The sequence below is a fragment of the Mytilus californianus genome, unplaced genomic scaffold, assembly GCF_021869535.1.
Source record: "Mytilus californianus isolate M0D057914Y unplaced genomic scaffold, xbMytCali1.0.p SCAF_3, whole genome shotgun sequence".
Taxonomy (NCBI): Eukaryota; Metazoa; Mollusca; class Bivalvia; order Mytilida; family Mytilidae; genus Mytilus; species Mytilus californianus.
In genome coordinates this window covers 46,226,475-46,247,728 of record NW_026262679.1, presented here as the reverse complement: position 1 = coordinate 46,247,728, position 21,254 = coordinate 46,226,475, and the positions used below count along the sequence as shown (strand labels likewise).

The following is a 21,254-nucleotide window of genomic DNA, read 5'->3' as shown; positions in this document are numbered from 1 at the left end:
GAAAAAGCAGAAACACTGAATGAACAATTTACTAGTGAACTAGCATTTATCATTAGGCACCTTTTTCAACAATATAAATCAGAGTAACTTATAAATTTCAACATGATAGTTCAATTGACTGATTCTGTTTTATTACTTAATATCAAATATCCGCCTCAAGTATCAGTCAGTTAAAGAGCTCTCATGTTCTATGTTAAATAATTTGTATATATGAAAAAGTCGACTTTAAATAAAGATTATCCTAGTATAAATGAATATAAATAATGTCCATGTTAATATTTTCAATAATAGCGTTATGCTCAACACATTACACCGAATGAGTGACAGTATTGTTGATTGTATTATCATGAAACAAAGTTCGCGGAAACTTGAAAATTACTGAATTCTCAGAGAATTGAGCGGCACAATATTCAGAGCACTTTGGTCTAGTTGATTTTTATACGACCGCAAAAAATTTTGCGGTCGTATATTGGTATCACGTTGTTGTCGTCGTCAGCGTCATCCGAATACATTTGGTTTCCGGACAATAACTTTAGTAAATTTAAATAGAAATCTATGAAATTTAAACACAAGGTTTATAACCACAAAAGGAAGGTTGGGATTGATTTAGGGGGTTATAGTCCTAACAGTTTAGGAAGTAGGGGCCAAAAAGGGGCCCAAATAAGCATTTTTCTTGTTCCCAGACAATAACTTGTGGAATGGTGTATTGATCTCTGAAATTATACCACAAGTTTCCATACCATAAAGGGATAGTTAGGATTGGCTTTTGGAGGGTTATGGCTCAAACTGTTTAGGAATTACGGGCAAAAAAGAGGGAAAAACAAGGGTTTCCTGGTTAATTAAAAAAAGTACAATGTTAAGTTTGGATTACCTCCCTTACACTGCTTTTAAATTAAGTATAAATAAATGTTGTATTGTCTTGAGGTGATTAGCTGTCAATTTATTTTTAGAAGTTAATATTTAAAAATGCTGATTAAGGAATATTAATTTAGTAAATTTAGTATTTATTGTAAATTAGACAATACAAATGAATGGATGGATGGATGAATTAATTGGTGTTTTTTTCTAGTGGAAAATAGTACATGCATATCAGGACAATGTCTTTTTAATTTGATATGAAATGCTTTTTGCTAAACCTATGCACTATGTCGTATTTTTTATGGGCTTGTTCCAAAAGTAAAAGTTGACAGAATGACAGTTATAATTAGCCCTACCTGGATACATTATTTTGGCTCTTCACTTTGACCCATTAATGAAAAATGCTTAGGAGATAAAAAAAAAACTGTTTGCTTCAAGTCTTCGGTTAAAAGCTGCCAGGGATCAAAGCCAAAACTTCCCACACTCAGGGTTAACATATTACCATGACACCACCAAGGTAGCTATCAATGTGGGGAGATATGTTTTGTGGTTATGTCAAAAATTTAATTTGAGGTATATTTTATATTAAGATGAAAAAAGGAGTATAAGACAGACAGAGAGAAATAAGACTTCAGAAGAAGCTATGAAATTACTCCTGGATAAATTTGATGAGAAAGAATCTCCTGGGAAGTGGACAGATTTAAGATCTGCTCTTGTTGAAGCAGGTAGGTTACTCATAAATTTATAATAATTCAACAGTATTTAAAAAAAAAAATTACAATGATTAACATCTGCCAACGGACACAAAGAACATTTAAGATATATCTTTTGCAAAAGTATGACATTTAAGTGCTTCATATTGTGAATTTTCCTGTCCAAGAGCAGCATAGATATCTACCTTGAGAAAGCACAATAACTGTCACATAAGCTAATAATTTCAGGTTATGTTTAGACAAAATTAATTTTATCACTACAAATGATTTACAGTCGCCATCAATAGTTATAACATAATGTTCTTTCATCAATTTTGACCTGTACAAATTTAACTTATTACCTAGCTGGCAGCTTCGATTACAGGGCAGTAGAAAAGGTGTTTAATGCAAAGCTGGAACTGCTGATATCATTCCTTGTTTTGATAGGTGTCATGTTTTACATAAATTTACAAACAAAATGTATATCTGGGTCAATACTAAATCACTGGCTACTGATGAAATAACATGTACCGTAAAAAGACGTGTACCATATTAGTCAGTGAAAAATACATGGCAGAAACACTTAAAAGCATCCTGAAATAGATGTATTATATAATTTATGGTTTGTAGTTCTGTATTATCATGAATCCTGTCTGACAATTAAAATTGTTGAATAAAATACTGTTAATAATAGATGCCTTCCTTTATAATTTGTATGGCAAAACTATTAAAAAATAGTTTTTTTGGTATTTTTATTGATTTTTTTTTTAGATTATGAATGGATAATAAGAGCAATTGAAGGTGATGATGTAAATTTTACTGAACTTACAACATGGCAGAATATGATTAATATTTTTACCAAAAAGTTAGCCAGTAAAATAATTCCAAGCCAAATTATACATGACTTGTGTTATGAGAAGATAATAAGTAAAGAGGAATCCGAAGAAATAAAAAAAGAAGAGCAAAATAAAGGTGACATAAGTGCAGCATTCCTTTTGTTAACCAGCATTCCTCGAAAACATCCACAGTGGTATCCTAAATTCATGGAGATTCTCTTTTTAAATGGATGGGATGAAACTGTAGGAGAGGTTGATTCAGATGAATGGAAACGTAAGTTTGTTCATATATCTTAAATTATTCAAGTGTTTAATAACCATAAACTATGAAGAAGCACTTGTTGTATGACTTGTAAAATACCATATAAAGTTTACTCATTCATGCTAAAATTTGTTTATTTAACCAACATGGTTCTGTTGGCATTTCTGTGGAAAAAGAAACTAAACAATACAAATTCTGGATCAGTTATACTCATGATAATATAATTTGATTAATAAATATCATTTTGCTAAATTACTATTCTGCAAACCATGCATGTAGACATCAGAGAAACAATTTTAAAATTTTGGAGGACATTTCCTGAATTAAGGTGTGTCCAGTTTTGGAAACAATATTGTAAACAGAATAAAATATAAAAAAGTATTTTCTTTCCTTAAAGATAAGTATCAAAGGAGTAGGGGCATTAAGGCCTAGTTTTGGCCCAAGAAAATAAAGTTTCTGAGAACATAATGTTTAGAAATGCACACATTCAAAAAATATAAATGAATTATATAAGATTTTTGATGTTATGACGTCACAATTATCTCTTTAAAGACACCAATTTCATGAAAACAAAGAAAACTGCTAAGTTTATGCAGTTTTCCGTCATTATTTTTTTGAGGAAACATCGTGCGCAGGCACGAAACAACAAAATAATTTTAAGAGAAGCTTTATTATAACTATTGACATATTCTAACCAAATATAAAGTTGTTTCTTGGTTGCGAACATACTTTCCCAATCTATTATATACCGGTTTAACGGTTGACGAAAACAAGGAAAATTAAGAAACTTTACAAAATATACACTTTTTGTCATAGCTTGTTGCCATGGTCAGTGTTCTCCCCAGGGCCTTTTAGCATCATGGTAATTTGATGCTATATTTCTTTAATGTGATGCTATCTGAAGTGGTTTTCTTATAGATTGTGTTATGGATGTGATGCTATAATTTTTAGAAACAAGATGGTATTTCAAATTTCCCTGTTTACCAGGATGCTAAATGAAATATCTGGGGAGAACACTGATGGTAACTCGTTAAACGTGAAATTTGTTTTTATTTTCTTAACACCTTGTACCGTAGTGATGTTTGGACAAAGTTAAGAATGTGTATGGTAACTTTTCAATTCGGACAAATATTTGGGCCAAATAAGGGCCTTATTGCCCCTACTCCTTTAAGAAGAAATCTTGGCAAAGCTCCTGTCAACAATGTTGGTCATTCATTATGCATCAGAAGTGTTATATTTTAAGGTTGTTTAATATTATGAGCAAACATGACAAAGCATTTTGTATAAATCTAAGTTTGTTTACCTTGATACTGTAAAAAATCCTTATCACAAATTAATCAGAAATCAGTATTGCAGATATAACAAGAACCAGAATGATTGCAATTACTATATGCAGAATTTTTGAAAAACCATAAATAAAAATTTCTGTTAAAATAACTGGTCAAACCAGTTTTGGACAAAATCTTGTAGATAACCTTCCTTGTAATTGACGATGCCGACTACTTCATTATAAACATTCTTTTCTGAATTTGTTGACATACCAAAATTTCATTCTTAAAGTTTCTATTTTTGAAATTATATGTGATGTAACTCCCTAAGACTCAAGTTGGCAACCAATATTGAAAAAAAAAACTGCAGGTATAACAACAATTTTTTTTATTGGCAATTACAATGTATCTGTATATCAAAATGTTTGTGAATTAATTCAAGGATGGTCTATTTAAGAATCAATCAATAATTAAATGCTTATTTATTTAATATAAAATTAGGCACCAGGCAAAGGTACCAAATCGAGTTGTTGATACTTTTGACCTTTAATTTTGATTTAACTGAATGCATCACAGATTTAAATATATTTTCAGGATTGAACCACAAGCATGAGCAAAAGATGTCGGACAATGCTAAGTATTATGCTGATCAAAGTATATGTATTAACATGGAGAAAGGAAACTTGGAGAAAACACTGCCATCTAAATTCCCACAGTCAGATATTCAAGAAAACTATAAGTCTTGTTAGTATCATTATTCTTGATTGTTTTATCTCATAAAATTTAGATTTAAGAAATGATTGATTCAAGCCCCATGAATTATTTCTGTTCTAATAGAACAAAGAAGGCAATTCGTTTGAATTGAAGTGCTCTAGGTGAATGGAAATATCTACTGTTGCGTAATTGAACACACTATTAATATTGTTGTAAAAGATGAAGAAAACTGAATAAGGGACATGCTTAAACAATTTACAAGTACATACCAAGACAGGTTTTGATGATGTTGAATAGTGATCTTACTTTTATTTAAGAAACTTGGCTTTCTACAAATTATTTTCATCTTTTGTTTATGTCTTCATGTTTTGTCTTTTGACAACTTTCAGTTTCACATTTGTGCATTTTCCCATAAAATGCTTACCGGTATATTCTTACGTCATCCGTCAATGATGTCATTTCCACTGTCTGACCTCGGGTAACTCATTCATAAAAAGCATATGATGTTGGAGTAAGATTGGAACAGCCCAAACAATTCATGACGTTTCGGATAAGCTGACATATCAATATGTTTGTATTTTACCACGGATGTGTGCTCAAAGCATTTGAAGAATGTCATATTAGAATTGAAATTAAGATTATTTTTCTAACTTGTAAAGTTTAGTTGGGTAGACAGGATGATTGTTGTATCTGGTAACTTTAAGAATTCAGTTAGGAGGAGGATTTTTTTGTGGGTTCGATGAGCTAATTTAAGATTAATTCTTTTCTTAACTTTCAAAAGATACGTAAAAGAAAAAAAATCATAACAGATATATATTATTTCGTTTTATAGATACAGAAAAGCCAGTAATATCCAATAACAACCTGAGTTCAAATGACAGGCTTGAACAAGATGATGGACTCTATTTACACAGGTCTACAATGATGGAATTGTCTATTGATGATAATAACCCTTTGAATGATGAACATGATGAAATTACCAGAGAAAAACAATTAGCAAGGACCTCTCAGATACAACTGCCAGCTCCTGCAAGGAGAGGTCAAATAAGTCAGAACCTTCCTTCAGTACCAGAGACATCTGTTAATGAACCCCAGCCAACAGATGAGGAATATGTTCAACCAGACTCAATCATGCTACAGGAAGTGAAAAAGAACCTTGAAATGGAAGTTAGTGGTGAACCAGAGCAAAATATTCCAATAAATGGTATACAAACATAATTTTTGATTCAGCCATTGCTGGATCTATGCGATCACTCTGGTTTTGGAGATGGTGCAGAATACTAAGTTGAAGACATATCATGAAACTAATTATGTGTTTTTATGACTTGCAGAAACTTTCTACACCATTTTAATCATCAACTGAAAAATTTTGACATGTTATTTGCCCTTAAATTAAGAAAAGATTGGTCGAATATAGTGACTTTATTTTAGATATACACTTGCATATAGTTCCTTTCTAAATCAAAATTTATGATGATTTATTATTAATGAATTAATAATTTGAAAAAGCATTTGTACATCAATTGAATCAGTTGATAAGAATTTTGAAAGTATTATATTAGTATCTTGTGCTTGTGTAAATTATTGTTCAATGAAATGTAGGTCAACATGTGTATAAATATATCTAAGTTGATTCCCACACTTTTTATACGACCGCAAAAAATTTTTTGGGATCGTATAATGGTATGATGTCGTCGTCTGCCTCGTCGTCCGAAAAGACACATTGGTTTCCTGACAATAACTTTAGTTTAAGTGAATGGATCTCTATGAAAATTTTTAAGAAGGTTCAATACCACAAAAGGAAGGTTGGGATTGATTTTGGGGATGATGGTCCCAACTGTTTAGGAATTAGAATTAGGGGCCCAAAAAGGGGCCCAAAACAAGCATTTTTCTAGTTTCAGGATAATAACTTGTGTATAAGTATTTCGATTGCTCTGAAATTGTACCACAATGTTTAATACCACAAGTAGAAGGTTGAGATACATTTTAGGGGTTATGGGGCCAACAATTTAGGAATTAAGGGCCAAAAAGGGGCCAAAAACAAGCATTTTTCTAGTTTCCAGACAATAACTTGTGTGTAAGTGTATGGATCTCTCTGACATTGTACCACAAGGTTCCATATTACAAAGGGAAGGCTGGGATTGAGTTTGGGGTTAATTGCCCCAAACATGTATGAATTAGGGGCCAAAAAAGGGCCAAAAACAAGCATTTTTCTAGTTTCCAGACAATAACTTGTGTGTAAGTGTATGGATCTCTCTGAAATTGTACTACAAGGTTCCATACTACAAATGAAAGGCTGGGATTGAGTTTTGGGGTTATTGCTCCAATGGGGGTTTCAAAAAGTTGGGGGGGGGGGGGATTTTTTTAAGGGATTCATACTTTTTTTTCAAAATTTTTTAAATTTCAAATTTTTGAAAAGTTTCAAGAAGAAATCTTCAATTGCACAGAATTGCGCAATAGATTTATAAGATCTTTGACCACATTTATTTTGTGTCAGAAACCTATATTATGTCAAAAATTTGATCACAATCCAAATTCAGACAGTATCAAGCTTGAATATTGTGTCCAATTTAGCCTCAACTGTTCAGGGTTCGACCTCTGCGGTCGTATCAGGCTGCGCTCAGCAAAGCATTTTATTTGAAATGGTATTACTCCAATTCTTTCCATAGGCAAGTAAGAGTCAGAATGATTATTAACTGTCATGATTTTCAAATAAGTATTAATTAGAAACAACCCCAGGCTTAATTCAAAACAGTTAATATCTCATGACCTGTTACATAATTAAATAGACACAACTTATTACACACCTAACTAAATACACACATTCTTGACCTCAATAGTAAACCTACAAATGTATTATTTATTTTGATCTATACTACATTAGAATATTCTGTTAATTTTGCTAGCTAGCTGAAATCAGAAATTTGGTTGAAATATTAAACAAAATGGCAAAGCTTTTACCTGAGCATTTTCTGCAATAAAATTTATTTGTTTGTTTTACATTTATATCCCATTATATTACTATTTAACAGTAATTGGAAATATCTCAGCATTAGGTATTTGTACATTCAGATTTGGATACAGGAAATGTATTTTTCTAAATGAAGAATGAACACCAATTTAGATAAAAAATAGTTTTATTTTTTTTAATTTTTGTTGTTGAGAAAGTGCATTTTTAAGGCCTCTTTCTGCAAATGATTAAACCTGTCATTATTAATGGCATATATAAAATATATTACTTGTTTGACGATTTTCCTTTCCATTGTCAAAAATAAAATCTGACAGAGTCTAAAATTGAAAGATCAGTATATATATATTTATATTTGCATCAATATTGCGAAATTCCCTACCTTTGGACAATAACATAGAAATTTTACAGTAAGATTGGAAATGAAAAGAGAAAAAAATTAGGTCAGAGAGAATATGAGACTAGCTATGAATATGGCTGGATCACACCATCAATGATGCTTTGATTTTAAAAGCTGATGGAAGTAGTCCATTTTTAGCTCACCTGGCCTAAAAGGCCAAGTGAGCTTTTCTCATCACTTGGCGTCCGGCGTTCGTCGTCTGTCATCCAGCGTCGTCGTTAACTTTTACAAAAATCTTCTCCTCTGAAACTACTGGACCAAATTTTACCTAACTTGGCTACAATCATCATTGGGGTATCTAGTTAAAAAATTTGTCCGATGACCCGGCCCGCCAACCAAGATGGCCGCCATGGCTATAAATGAACATAGGAGTAAAATGTAGATTTTGGCTTATATCTCTGAAACCAAAGCATTAAGAGCAAATCTGACGGGGTAAAATTGTTCATCAGGTCAAGATCTATCTGCCCTGAAATTTCCAGACAAATCAGACAACCCATTGTTGGGTTGCTGCCCATGAATTGGTAATTTTAAGAAAATTTTGCAGGTTTTTGTTATTATCTTCAATATTATTATAGATAGAGATAAACTGCAAACAGCAATTGTGTTCAGCAAAGTAAGATCTACAAATAAGTCAACATGACCAAAATGGTCAATTGACCCCTAAAGGAGTTATTGCCCTTTATAGTCAATTTTTAACAATTTTTTTGTAAATTTTTGTAATCTTTTACAAAAATCTTCTCCTCTAAAACTACTGAGACAAATTTAACCAAACTTGGCCACAATCATCATTAGGGTATCTAGTTTAAAAAATGTGTCCAATGACCCCGCCTACGAACCAACATGGCCGACATGGCTAAAAATAGAACATAGGGGTAAAATGCAAGTTTTGTCTATTATTTTTTGAACCGTTATAAATAGAGAAAATCCGAAAGGAGCAAAAATGATCAGAATAATGAGCTCTACCAATTTTCCTCAAAACTGTTAGACAAATTCTTATACGATTTATTGCCCATGAATGACAAATTTTACCATTTTATTCATTTTTGCTTATTATCATGAAAACTATGATATTTAGAGAGAAACATTCTTTTTCCGTTATGCCTTATATGATTTAAATTATAATCGATAAATAAACACTTTAAATCACAAAAATGATCAGCAAGGCAAGATCTATTAAAAAGTCAAATTTGGCCGATATAGTTAGTAGAACTCTTTTTTGTTTTGAGCAAAAAGTAAAGAAGATAGAGAAAACTAAACAGACTAAAAGATCAGTAATACAAGATCAACAAAATAGAGATTTTTGTCATGAAGTCTATTCTTGTCTACAATGTTGGAGAGTGTCCTTTGTTTGATATGCACATAGATCAAGGTGAGCGACACAGGCTCTTTAGAGCCTCTAGTTTTTATATCTCAATAGTTCTAATGGTATTCATTATGATTTAAAGGACAACACTTTTTTAAGTTTACCTAAAGAGTAAGTTGGTCCCTTTAAAACTTAGTATTTGCACAATGCTTTAGATAACTTATCCAATAACAGAGGGAACCCAGAAAAGATGTCTGTTGCAATTGGTAATTTTGAAAATGGTCTTTGATATTTGTATTTTAACCCTTCCTTCCATAATGACACCTTTTGACTTCACGTCTTTTCCTCCATAATGACACCTTTTAATGCCTTTATGTGGTACCTCAGCTGAATCCCTTTGACTCTTTTGAAAAATCTACACCATAAGGCCTTGTGGTCATAAAACTTTGGTGTACGATTATCGTACTCAGACTCAGAATTCAACCAATCAAAATGCTGGATTCGGTGTTTCGAGCATAAATTTCGTTCTCTGAGTACTAAGTAAATTTTATGACCTAGAGTCTAGACGTCATCAAAAGAGAAGGTTCTGTTCTCAAAGGATTAAAATTGGTCTTTAGATTTAATTTTTTTTTTATTTGACAAACAAATACAAAGAACTAGTTATGATATAACAGTTAAAACATTATAATAATTATAGTTAATTATTATGTACAATAATTGTGTTGTAACGTCAGTTTTGGTCTAATTTTTCCATAATTTATGAGTTTTTTTAATAAGTTTACTTGAGCCTTAACCCTGTGCGTCTTTTGAAATAGATTCATTTAACAATCAAACTGTAATGTTTTTGATAGTTCATATGTTAAAAAACCCAGTTTGCCTTTTTCAGTATTTGAAGACATGAAAATTGAAGACTATGATTCTGAGGATGATGGACTAAGTCAACCACCAGAACAATTAACCTTGAGGAGTTATCAAAAAGAGCTGGCAGCACCAGGATTACAGGGCAAAAATTGTATAATTGTGGCACCTACTGGGAGTGGCAAAACACATGTGGCCCTCAAAATCATGCAGGTAAGGAAAAAAATCTCCTGTAATATATATCACATAAAATGTGAACTATTCATTTTCTGATACAAAGACCCATTTATGATTAATGAAAATTTAAATGATACATAATTCATAAGTTAATTAGTTAACCTATAAATTGCTAAACATTTTAAGGTTTTTGGTGAGCAGTTGCACATGTTGCATAGAGTACCAAAAGATTTATTTGATACATCTCAAAGCTTTAAATAAAAAAAAAATACCTGGATCTTGATTTCTAACATTACTTACATTTCAGGAGCATATGAATCAAGTGAGAGCAAGACGTCACCCAAAGGTGATTTTTTTGGTTGAACAAGGAGCACTAGCACAGCAACAAGCAAAGATGTGCATCAAGTACTTACCTTGTAAGGTGAAACTGATCACTGGAGAAACACAGAGGAATGAAAGACAAAAAAGTTTCTCAGAATGGCTTGCAAAGTATGTGTAATGTACATGTATATATTAAAATAAGTAGATGTGGTATGATTGCCAATGAGACAATTTTCCACCAGAGACCAGCAGATGGGAATGTATGCAACTGTATATAGGTCACTTTATGGCCTTCAACAATTAACAAAATACATACCATTGAAAGCTATACAAGGCCCAAATGTGACAAAATGTGAAATAATTCAAAAACTTAACCATACAGCCTGATTTGCTGCATGGTCTGTTAAAATAATAAACAAAAATAACACAGCAACAGACGACAACCACTGAATTACACACTCCTGACTTGGGACAGGCACATTATGAATGTTGCAAGGTTAAGGTGATTATATTAACTCATACAACTGAGGGTGAACTGACGCATGCATTATGTTTAAAATTCTGTTAGTTGTTTGATACCACTATTGTCATACAGGTCAGGAAGGGGATTATGCATTTTTTGGAGGAAAAATTGCATTCATGCAATCAAAACCCTTATGTTACTGGCTTGATAGCTATATCTCCCACTTATCACTACTTGAGAGAGTACAAAATTGCAAGTAAACATTCTTTTCATCCTATCTATTTACATTAATTTTCAAAAAATATCACTTTTCTTTGAGCAGTTTTCCGTCTATGCTTGAAAATAGATTTGAACATGTGACTCTTTCTGAATGAATGAAATAAGTCAGAAAACATATATTATTAATCTTATCAAATATCAGCTGCTCAACACGTTATCAAAACAAGTTAAAAATTATATTTTTCATCATGTTTTTTTAAGAAACTTGATAATTATTTAAATGTATTTAGCAGAGTTTGTAGTAGCAAACCATGCAAGGAGCTTGTTGTTCAGTGGTTGTCGTTTGTTGATGTGGTTCATAAGTGTTTCTTGTTTCTTGTTTTTTATAAAGATTAGAGCGTTGGTTTTCCTGTTTGAATTGTTTACACTAGTCATTTTGGGGCCCTATATAGCTTGCTGTTCGGTTTGAGCCAGGACTCCATGTTGAAGGCCGTACTTTGACCTAAAATGGTTTACTTGTTACACATCGTGACTTGTATAGAGAGTTGTCTCATTGGCACTCATACCACATCTTCTTATTTCTAATTAATAGGATTAATTTTGAATAATTATTTTTTTATTAATGAATATCCTAGAACATAAAATCATAAAATAAGATTGTTGCATCAGCATTAAATGGTATATGTCCTGAGCATTTCTTTTTGTATAGATCTCCCCTGCAGGAGAAATAAAAAACAAACAAAAAAATTTATACATGTAATATAAAAAAAGGGGTATCCATCCATGACACCAAATCAGTACATGCACATAAAAAAAAAACACAAAAAGAAAAGGAACAGCACTTTTATTGCTGTTCTTCATCTCAAAGTCGCAGTGAGGCCTTCAATTTATAATGAATGTTTTAGGCGTGACATCTTGGTAGTAACAGCACAACTTCTGGTGAATGCATTGATAGAACAAGATGTAACAATTGATGACTTTACCTTGATGGTGTTTGATGAATGTCACCATGCCCATGCTAACCATTCCTATAATCGAATCATGCAGGCTTATATGGATCAGAAAATAAAACATGAAGCAGAAAGGAACAAACTACCAATGGTAAGAAGGCCAAAACTATATATTTTGGGGACTTTTGAATTATAAGGTGATAAATAATGTGACTCTAACATGGTCAAATCTGACCTGTGACCTAGGGGGTTTGGCAGACAAAATGATGTCTCATTTAAAGGACTTGTGATCTTTAAAAAGTCTAAAACTGTTTTATTTGCTTAAAAGTGACCTGGAAACCTGAGGAAAATTTTAAATGTGACCTTGGTACTGTGCCACAGTGGCCCAAATAGGTGTATTTTCAGTTTGATGACCTTAATGACCTATTACAATCACTTGGCATCTGTCTTCTGACATCAGCTAGTCTAATTTGTGTTTGCTGCTTAACTTTTCAAATTTTGAAACTGTTTGTACAAATTGATAAAATTGGTAGAAATATTGTAATAGGTTTTGTATGAAATTTGTCATAAATAATTCCTTTTTTTCAAATATTTCTAAAGAATCAGTTTAATTGTACCTTTTATCAATCAGAATTATACAAAAATGTTATATGCAACAGATTGTAGGTTTAACAGCTTCAGTAGGAGTAGGGAGGGCCAAAACAACCGAAGGAGCAATTGACTGGATCAAAACAATGATGGCTAATATGGATGCTGAAGAACTGGCTACTGTCAGAGTTAACATTGATGAGTTGTCTGAGCATGTTATTGTTCCAGAACAAGGTATAAATAGTTGTAATCATCTAATGTTAAACTAATAAGCAGATATATGTTTTCAGTTTCATTTTGATATACCACATAAATATGAATTTTATACTTTTTATGTCAAGTCCCATAACTGTAGACAATGCCCTCCAATAGTTGCGTACATTCATATGATTTTGTCTCTGGTGGATAGTTGTCTCATTGGCAATCATATACCACATCTCTGTAATTTCATATTTAATGATATATTTTAAGTTTACATAAAAGTTCATACATTGTGTACTATAAAATGAGGGATAATTTAAAACTTATTGATTTCTACTTTATTATAAAGTAGGTTACACATGTAAAACAAGTAAAAATTGACCAATCTGTATACATAACAATATAAAAAAAAAGTTATTGACACGCTTAAATCAGAAACAAGAATTCTGGAGATTACCGATATTTACCTGTCATTTTATACTGTAAATTCAGAAATTATTGCGATGTTTTTATTATTGCGAAAAATGCGACAGGGTTATAATCGCAATAATTTTAACTCGCATTTTGAAATTTTTTATATGAATTAAACAGGATTTTTCTCAATATCGCAAAAATTAAAATCGCATATTAGTCTAAAATGACAAAATCGCAATAATAAATGCACGCAATAATTTCTGAATTTACAGTAATATTTTTTGCAGAGCAAGATACCCCTGATGGTACCTTTTTTTTAAGAAATGCCTTTTAGTAATATCTATTAATTAATATTAATGGCAATCATTTAACTGATTTTTTTTACAAATTATAGAAAAACAATTCTGATTAACTGATGAACATTTGATTTTCGTGGGATTGAATATGCTGGCCTGATAATAATTTATCTTGACCAATACAGGATGAAAATGAATATTCTGGTCAAGGACATGCAGATATAATTATGTTCAAAATCAAAAAAGATTAATTTTCATGTAGAAAAATCTAGGGCGGGAATAGAAATTCAAACAGAATAGTTAAATTTCAAGTATTTTTTGGGGTACACATTGTCAAAATCTATACATATTTTTTCAGTGATAAAGCGCACTGCTCGTAGAACAAAGAACTATTTTGGAGAAGCAGTAGGAAAGATCATGGAAGTTACAGAACGATATATGAAGCAATCTATATGTAAGTGCAATGTTTTAGTTTGTCTTGATTTTTTTTAATATAGAATTATAAATTGTATGCTTTGGATAAAGTATCTCACAGTACATTAAAAAGTATAACAGGAATTACTGTAACAGAAGTATTGGATAGTACAACAGACAACACTCAATTCCATGAAGGAAATATTCAAACAAATTAGGTAGAACTATATATGCAAACTTCATTTCCATCATTTCCAGAAGTCACTGCAGGAAATTAGGCCCAACAAACACTATCTAGTACTGAAAAAGTATTGCCATGCAAATAATATGTACAAAATGGTATGGTAGATGGATGGGAATCTGAATAGTTTTCAGCAATCTATGGTGCACTTATCAGCTCACAATATATATATGGTTTAGGGTAAGGGATCATTACAGTTTTTGACATACTTAACAATTAACAATATAAGAGGAGAAGGCATGGCCCTCAGTAAAAAATGCTATTGTGGACTTCAAATGTCTTGCCATGAAGATAATGAATATATACATGTATGACTAAAGTTTGGGATTTGAAAAGATTTTAAGATATTAAACAATTAATGATATACAGCGGGTGCGGCTTTCCCCCAGAACATTAAATGTCATATACTGACTTGCTTGGTCAATAACTATAACTTAATGTATGCATGAAGGGATATCTTCAATCAGTGTAAAAATTAGGCTATTAAATACTTCTATTATTGCTTTGTCTTCTATATTGAATTGGAACTGCTTATTTCAATTGATTACCTGATGATTTAACTATGTTACATTTTGTATGTTTACACATTTCAGATGCTGATGGTCTGGGTGCAGATAAAGATAAGATTTTAAAGGCTCCACCAGTCAAAGGTTCTGACCAATACACTCAGTGGATTAGTAATTTGTGGAGACAAACAGCTAAAGTCTTCAATCAGGAGGCTAGAAGATTCTTCACAACTTGTAGAACCTATCTAGATGTATGTGTTAAAGCACATGAACTAATCATGTATCAGCATATATATATTTTATTTTCAAGAAGAATACAAGGCTTAACATTAATTCTTCCGTAAATTTCTGATTAGTTGAGTTATAGAAACTTACAGTAAGGGATAGCTGCTCCAATATGCATGCATACCATCAAATTTGTTGCCAACTAGATGAGACATTCTGTGACAACAGTTTCATTATTCCACAGCTGACTCGTGTGGTATTCAGGGCTCATTGTGTCTATTCATCTGCTGTTTATTTGTTTGTTTGTCCATCCATACTTTATATCCTCCTAAACCAGAGACTGGATTTTCACAAAATAATCAGTATCTAATGCCATGGGGCACCTCCTTTTAGCTCACATGTCTCAAAGAACCATTTGGAGATATTGCCATTTCTTAGTGTCCATTTTCTGTCGTTAGTTGTCCAGGTTCATTAACTTTTACAAAAATCTTCTCCTCTGAAACTACTGGCCAAATTGGAACCAAAGTTTGCCACAATCATCAATGGGGTAGTTATAAAATTAAGAAGATGTGGTATGATTGCCAATGAGACAACTCTCCACAAGAGACCAAATGACACAGTAATTAACAACTATAGATCACTGTACGGCCTTCAGCAATGAGTAAAACCTTTCCTAGTTTAGACAATATATTCCATGATTCCAACATGGGAGACATGACTAATTATAGAACATAGGGGTAAAATGCAAGTTTTGTCTATTATTCTGAAAACCATTTTAGATAAAGAAAATCTGACAGGGAAGAAATGTTAAGAATTGCATCATCTACTTTCTGTTCGACTAAATTGAAAGATGACTTCTTACAGGAGTTATTGCCCTTAAATGAAAAAAAATCATTTGTGCCTATTATCTTCAAAACTTTAAAAGACTGTGAGAAATGTTAAATAGCAAAATGATCAGCAAGACATCCTATAATTATATGAAGACGGCCAAAATTGTCAGTCGACTCCTTATAGGAGTTATTGTGCTTAAATGACTATTTTATTTTTTGTATTTTAGATTATTACCTTGAAAACTCAAATAGAAAGAGAAACTTTAAATAGCAAAAACGATCAGCAGGATAAGATCTGCTAATATGTCAACATCATTGAAATTCAGTTCACTCCTTATAGGAGTTATTGCCTTTTATTACTTTTTGTTTTAACTTTTTCTTGGCAAAAACTATAGTATTAAAGTATAAGGTACATCCATGAGGGCATTAGCCTGACTGGGTGTATTTAATTTACACCAAGATATTATGGTTAATGCAAAATGATAGATTTCAGTAATTTTAGAGGGAACGTCTTTCAGCAATTTGGTCTTATGTTAAGGAAAACATTATAAATACAGGATATCCATTTTTGATCAAAAAAATCTTTATGAATATAAAAAAAAACCTGCAAAAAGGATTAGCAAGACAAGATCTACAAATAGTTCGCAATAGCTGAAAGGTCAGCTTAGCTTAACCAAGAGGACTAAATATTTATCATATTAAAAGGTATGCACACTTTCTTTTGATGATAGGGCATCCATATCTTACACACATTAAAACAACAGGAAAATAAACTTTCAAATTCTTTTTAACAGGAATGGTTACCAGGTAAAGTTCATAAATTTATATTTTAAGAACATATATGTTACCCTGCAGATATAGGGGTATGCATAATGACTTTTGTTTTTGTCTTCAGCTGTACAACAGGGCCTTGATTATATATGAAGATGCACGAGTAAAGGATGCTTTAGATTTTCTAGAGGAAAATGTTAGAAAAGTCAATGAGAATATAATTCCTGATGAAACAGATAACAAAATGAATACACTTTATAAAAGTAAGTCAATTTATCATTTCAAGTATTCTTGCACTTATGTTTACCGCTACAACTAAAATGGAAGATCTAAAAAACCAGTACCTTTTCTTGGCTTCAATGAAAGGGAATAATTTTATTATTTGGTCTGGAGCTTGAAAATTGTGAGTTGTAGTGTGTACAAAATTTTTTCATCAGCTATGCATCAACTTCCTGTTTGCTACAATTTTTAAAATCCCAAGCTCCATGGCTCCACGCCTCCAATACAATTTCTTTTATCAATGTCATTAATCGGACTAACTGCTTAGGTATGATATGATATTATTTTTTTGCTAGATTTTATACCTTTGTATAAATGGGATGCTTATATTTTTGTAAGGCTGACAATTATTTTTTTCTTGTAGAGAGCAAGGTATTAATGGACCACTGTGTTAATGATGTTAACCACCAAAATCCAAAACTAGAAACTTTAAGAAAGATGATAGGAAAAACATACAAAGAAAATATGGATTCCAGGGGAATAATCTTTGTTAAAACAAGAGATCTGGTAATAGCTATACAAAACTGGATGAAGGAAACAGATGGACTGAGAGCTTTAAATCCTGTTAAGTTTGTTGGTGCTCAGGCTAGTGGAGAAAAAGGAGGTACGTAGTATGATTATTACTGTCCTGGTTTGATCAGGATTTTCAGAATCAGGTTTTAGGTCAACAGATGTATACATGGTATTGTGAAGATTGAAATATTGTACGACAAACTTTTACTTTCAACAAAAATATGTTGAATGAAGAAATTAAATGAGACTTCAGTCAAACCTTAAATTAGTAGCCACCTTCATCTAATGGTATTTTTGAAAACCTCAAAAACGCTTTCTCTTCATTTTTTAACACCTTGCTAACTCCATCAGCTTCACCTATTAAGGGTCATTTTGAAGAGTCAAGGACATCATGTGATACCACATGATAGGGAATTTTTTCATGAAATAATAATAATGAGTTTGAATAAGGTCTTAAGAGGCAATCTGCCAGAAAACCATGCAATAGACTATGAATGCAATAGTACCATATTGACCTGAAATTTTGCATACATGATACCTTCATGACAATTACTGTAAGTGCAAAATATTTAAAAAAAGAATTTAATGATAGTCACTTTATGGAGCATCATCTATCTATTGCCTTTTATGGTCCAAATAAAGCTGAAAATGAGGCAATTTAGCCTCTTTAGCTGATAAATATTAGTTTTTATCATCATGTCACTGTTTTATTGGTAAAATTATGTTATAATACTGAGGTTAAAAAAATTTCCTTTATTGGCTCATACTTGTCCAAATATTCTAAGTATTACAAAAGAGCCAAAATGGTGAAATTTGCAATTTTTAAAAGTCTGTATTTTCTTAAGTGGCAAAATATTGTTTTTTCTCAAACTATGATTGTATATCTTTTAAACATAAAAAAATTCAATTTTGGCAAATGATCATAGTAATCACTGTTAATATATTAGTTTGGAAGGAATTGTGGTTTAGCAGGTGTTGCTGTGGTTTCATTTATTTTCGTGGGTACCAATTTCGTGGATTAAGGAAGACTTACATATTCCTGGATTTTAATTTCATGGTTTTACCGAAGTCTGCATACAAGCCTATAGCAAATTTGTCATTCTTTGAACATTTAATTTCGTGGTTCACCTATACTCATGAAATCCATGAAAATTACTATCCAACGAATAATAAGGAATCCACAGTATCCTATATTAATCATGGTATTTCTCCTATTTGGACCCTTCAATAATCCCCCTCTGGACCCAACATGTGGAAAACAAATATATAATGCACAATTTACAATATTTAATAAGTATCTGATATAATTTCACATTAAACCCTTTAGTAGTTGAGGAGACGATGCAGACCGCAGGTAAATGTACTTAATACACTACACCACTACTGATTTTCTCCTATTTGATCCAAAGTTGCCCTCATGAACCCTCAATGCATAAAACAAATATATGGTGTATAATTTCATGATTTCCTGTCTAAAGTATTTAATTGAAAACATGATTTAAACTTTTAATTAGAAAACTTGGACTGTTTTTGATCATCTCATTTGAAATACTGTCTGGGCCACATGATATTTTTTTCTTCAATGTATGAATTGCATCAGTAATTTCCTTATCTGTGATAAGGATATCTAACTCAGTAAAAAAGTTTGGTTTAAATTCATTTAGTACTGTAAGAGGAGTTAAGGCAGGTCAACTGTTTACTGCCATCTTAGATTGTAAAAACGTTCTTACACAATCAGTCTAGTTCTTTGCTTAAATCTGCAAATTTTGAGACAGATTGGCAATTATGGAGTAATACTATTTAGATTATAAGTGATTTATTGCATTTTTTAGACTGTTTAAACAAATAATAAGTATTTGTTTTTGTTCGATTAAATTTTTCATCTTAGTCATAGAAGGGGAGATAACTCTTAAAGTAAAAATTGAAATTGTTTAATGAAGAATGTTAATGATTTTTTTTTTTTTTTACTGGAGCAAGAAATAGAGTTCGGTGACACCATTATAAAATTTATCTGCTAATATTATATTTAATACTTCTATCACATAGATTTCTATTTTTTCATGAATTATCTATGCAAAATTTTGCAATTTTGCACAACTTGTAGCTTACAAATAGCACCGAAACCCATACTTTTTATAATATTTTTGAAAAAAAGCATGGTTAAATCTACATTTTGGCAAAGTACAAGAAGATTTTATCTGAGGAAAAATACAGTGTTGATCCACCTTAAGGATTGTAAATATATTACGAACAATTTCTGTGTCATTTGGTCTCTTGTGAATAGTTGTCTCATTGGCAATCATACCACATCTTCTTTTTTATACACAGACGGACAGACAGAAAGACATCATGAATATTGTATGTCTCCAGCTATCACTAGCAGGGGTATAATTAGTCTCTGTACAAAAGGATCAACTTGATTCAGGACAGCCAATAACTATAAAAGGTCAAGCTGGCCTTTCTGGCCTGTGTAAATATTTGTTGAAGGAAAAATGCTTATGGGTTATGGTTTGTTCATTAATGTGAATACTCTAATGAATCTTTCCAAATGAATTAGACGTGGAGAAAATTTATCAACTCACCAATTTATTATTATTATAACTTTATCTAAATTGAATAGAGGAAATGTTGCATAGATTCATGACACAAATAAAATTAATAATGGAAGCAGGGAATGTGTCAAAGAGACAACAACCTGACCAAAGAGCAGAAAACAGCCCAAGGCCACCAATGGGTCTTCAACACAGCGAGAAAATTCAGCACCCAGAGGCGGGCTTCAGCTGGCCCCTAAACAAAAATGTGAACTAGTTCAGTGAAAATGGACGTCACACTAAACTCCAAAACATATGAATGAACTAAAATTAAAAAAAAACATACAAGACTAACAAAGGCCAGAGGGTCCTGACTTGGGACAGGCGCAAAAATGCGGCAAGGTTAAACATGTTTTATGAGATCTTAACCCCCCCTCCCCTATACCTCTAGCCAATGTAGAATAAACAAACACACAGCAATACGCACATACGCACAGTAAATCAAAATCTGTATATGTACATGAAAAAAATGCCAGCAAATGTACAGAGCTTTTGTTGCTGTTCTTTATTCAAAAGTCAGAGTGAGGCTTTCAACATGTACAAAAAGCTCACACCTCACTGCAAGTTCAAATTGACCCCTAGCACTGCTTTACTTTATCTACATTTTATCTGCCTGATTACTAGTTGTTGTCTCTTTGACACATTCCCCATTTCCATTCTCAATTTTATGTCAGCACTTTCCATTCTGCTAAGGTGTTTGGTAATCATCATCATCAACTACATTTAAATTTTCAATTTTAACTAAAAATTACTTTGTTGGAATGCTGGATCTTTAGATCCAAGTTTGACAAATTTAACAAATACACTCCAAACTTGAGATGTGGTTAACCACTCATCAGTGTTAAATTTCTTTGTTCCATCATCATTCCTTAATAGTTTCAGATTATTACAGGTTTGATCAAAATTTGGTCTTTTTTCTTTGCCACGTCCATGTTGTTCAATGCATAGCAACATATGGACGTTGTGTCAGGTTAAGCAATACATGATATGTCATCATTAAAGATTTCATAGGGACTTTATGCCGAGTGACTTAAGTGTATATTTGTCTGTTCATGTAAAATAAACGTTAAACTTTTTTGATATTTAATTAATTTTG

At 31.8% G+C, this 21,254-nt stretch overlaps 1 protein-coding gene across 2 annotated transcripts in view; it reads left to right on the top strand.

The window, feature by feature from the left end:
• LOC127734695 (antiviral innate immune response receptor RIG-I-like) overlaps window positions 1–21,254 on the top strand; it is a 35,979-nt gene that overhangs the window by 7,409 nt on the left and 7,316 nt on the right. For both annotated transcript variants that reach the window (XM_052244693.1, XM_052244692.1), the window contains exons 6-17: window positions 1,449–1,583; window positions 2,322–2,660; window positions 4,511–4,660; window positions 5,463–5,834; window positions 10,188–10,372; window positions 10,644–10,825; window positions 12,245–12,440; window positions 12,949–13,111; window positions 14,147–14,242; window positions 15,037–15,200; window positions 16,900–17,038; window positions 17,419–17,658. In XM_052244693.1, coding sequence (XP_052100653.1) covers window positions 1,449–1,583; window positions 2,322–2,660; window positions 4,511–4,660; window positions 5,463–5,834; window positions 10,188–10,372; window positions 10,644–10,825; window positions 12,245–12,440; window positions 12,949–13,111; window positions 14,147–14,242; window positions 15,037–15,200; window positions 16,900–17,038; window positions 17,419–17,658 — 2,361 coding nt within the window. The remainder of the gene's footprint in view (window positions 1–1,448; window positions 1,584–2,321; window positions 2,661–4,510; window positions 4,661–5,462; window positions 5,835–10,187; window positions 10,373–10,643; window positions 10,826–12,244; window positions 12,441–12,948; window positions 13,112–14,146; window positions 14,243–15,036; window positions 15,201–16,899; window positions 17,039–17,418; window positions 17,659–21,254) is intronic.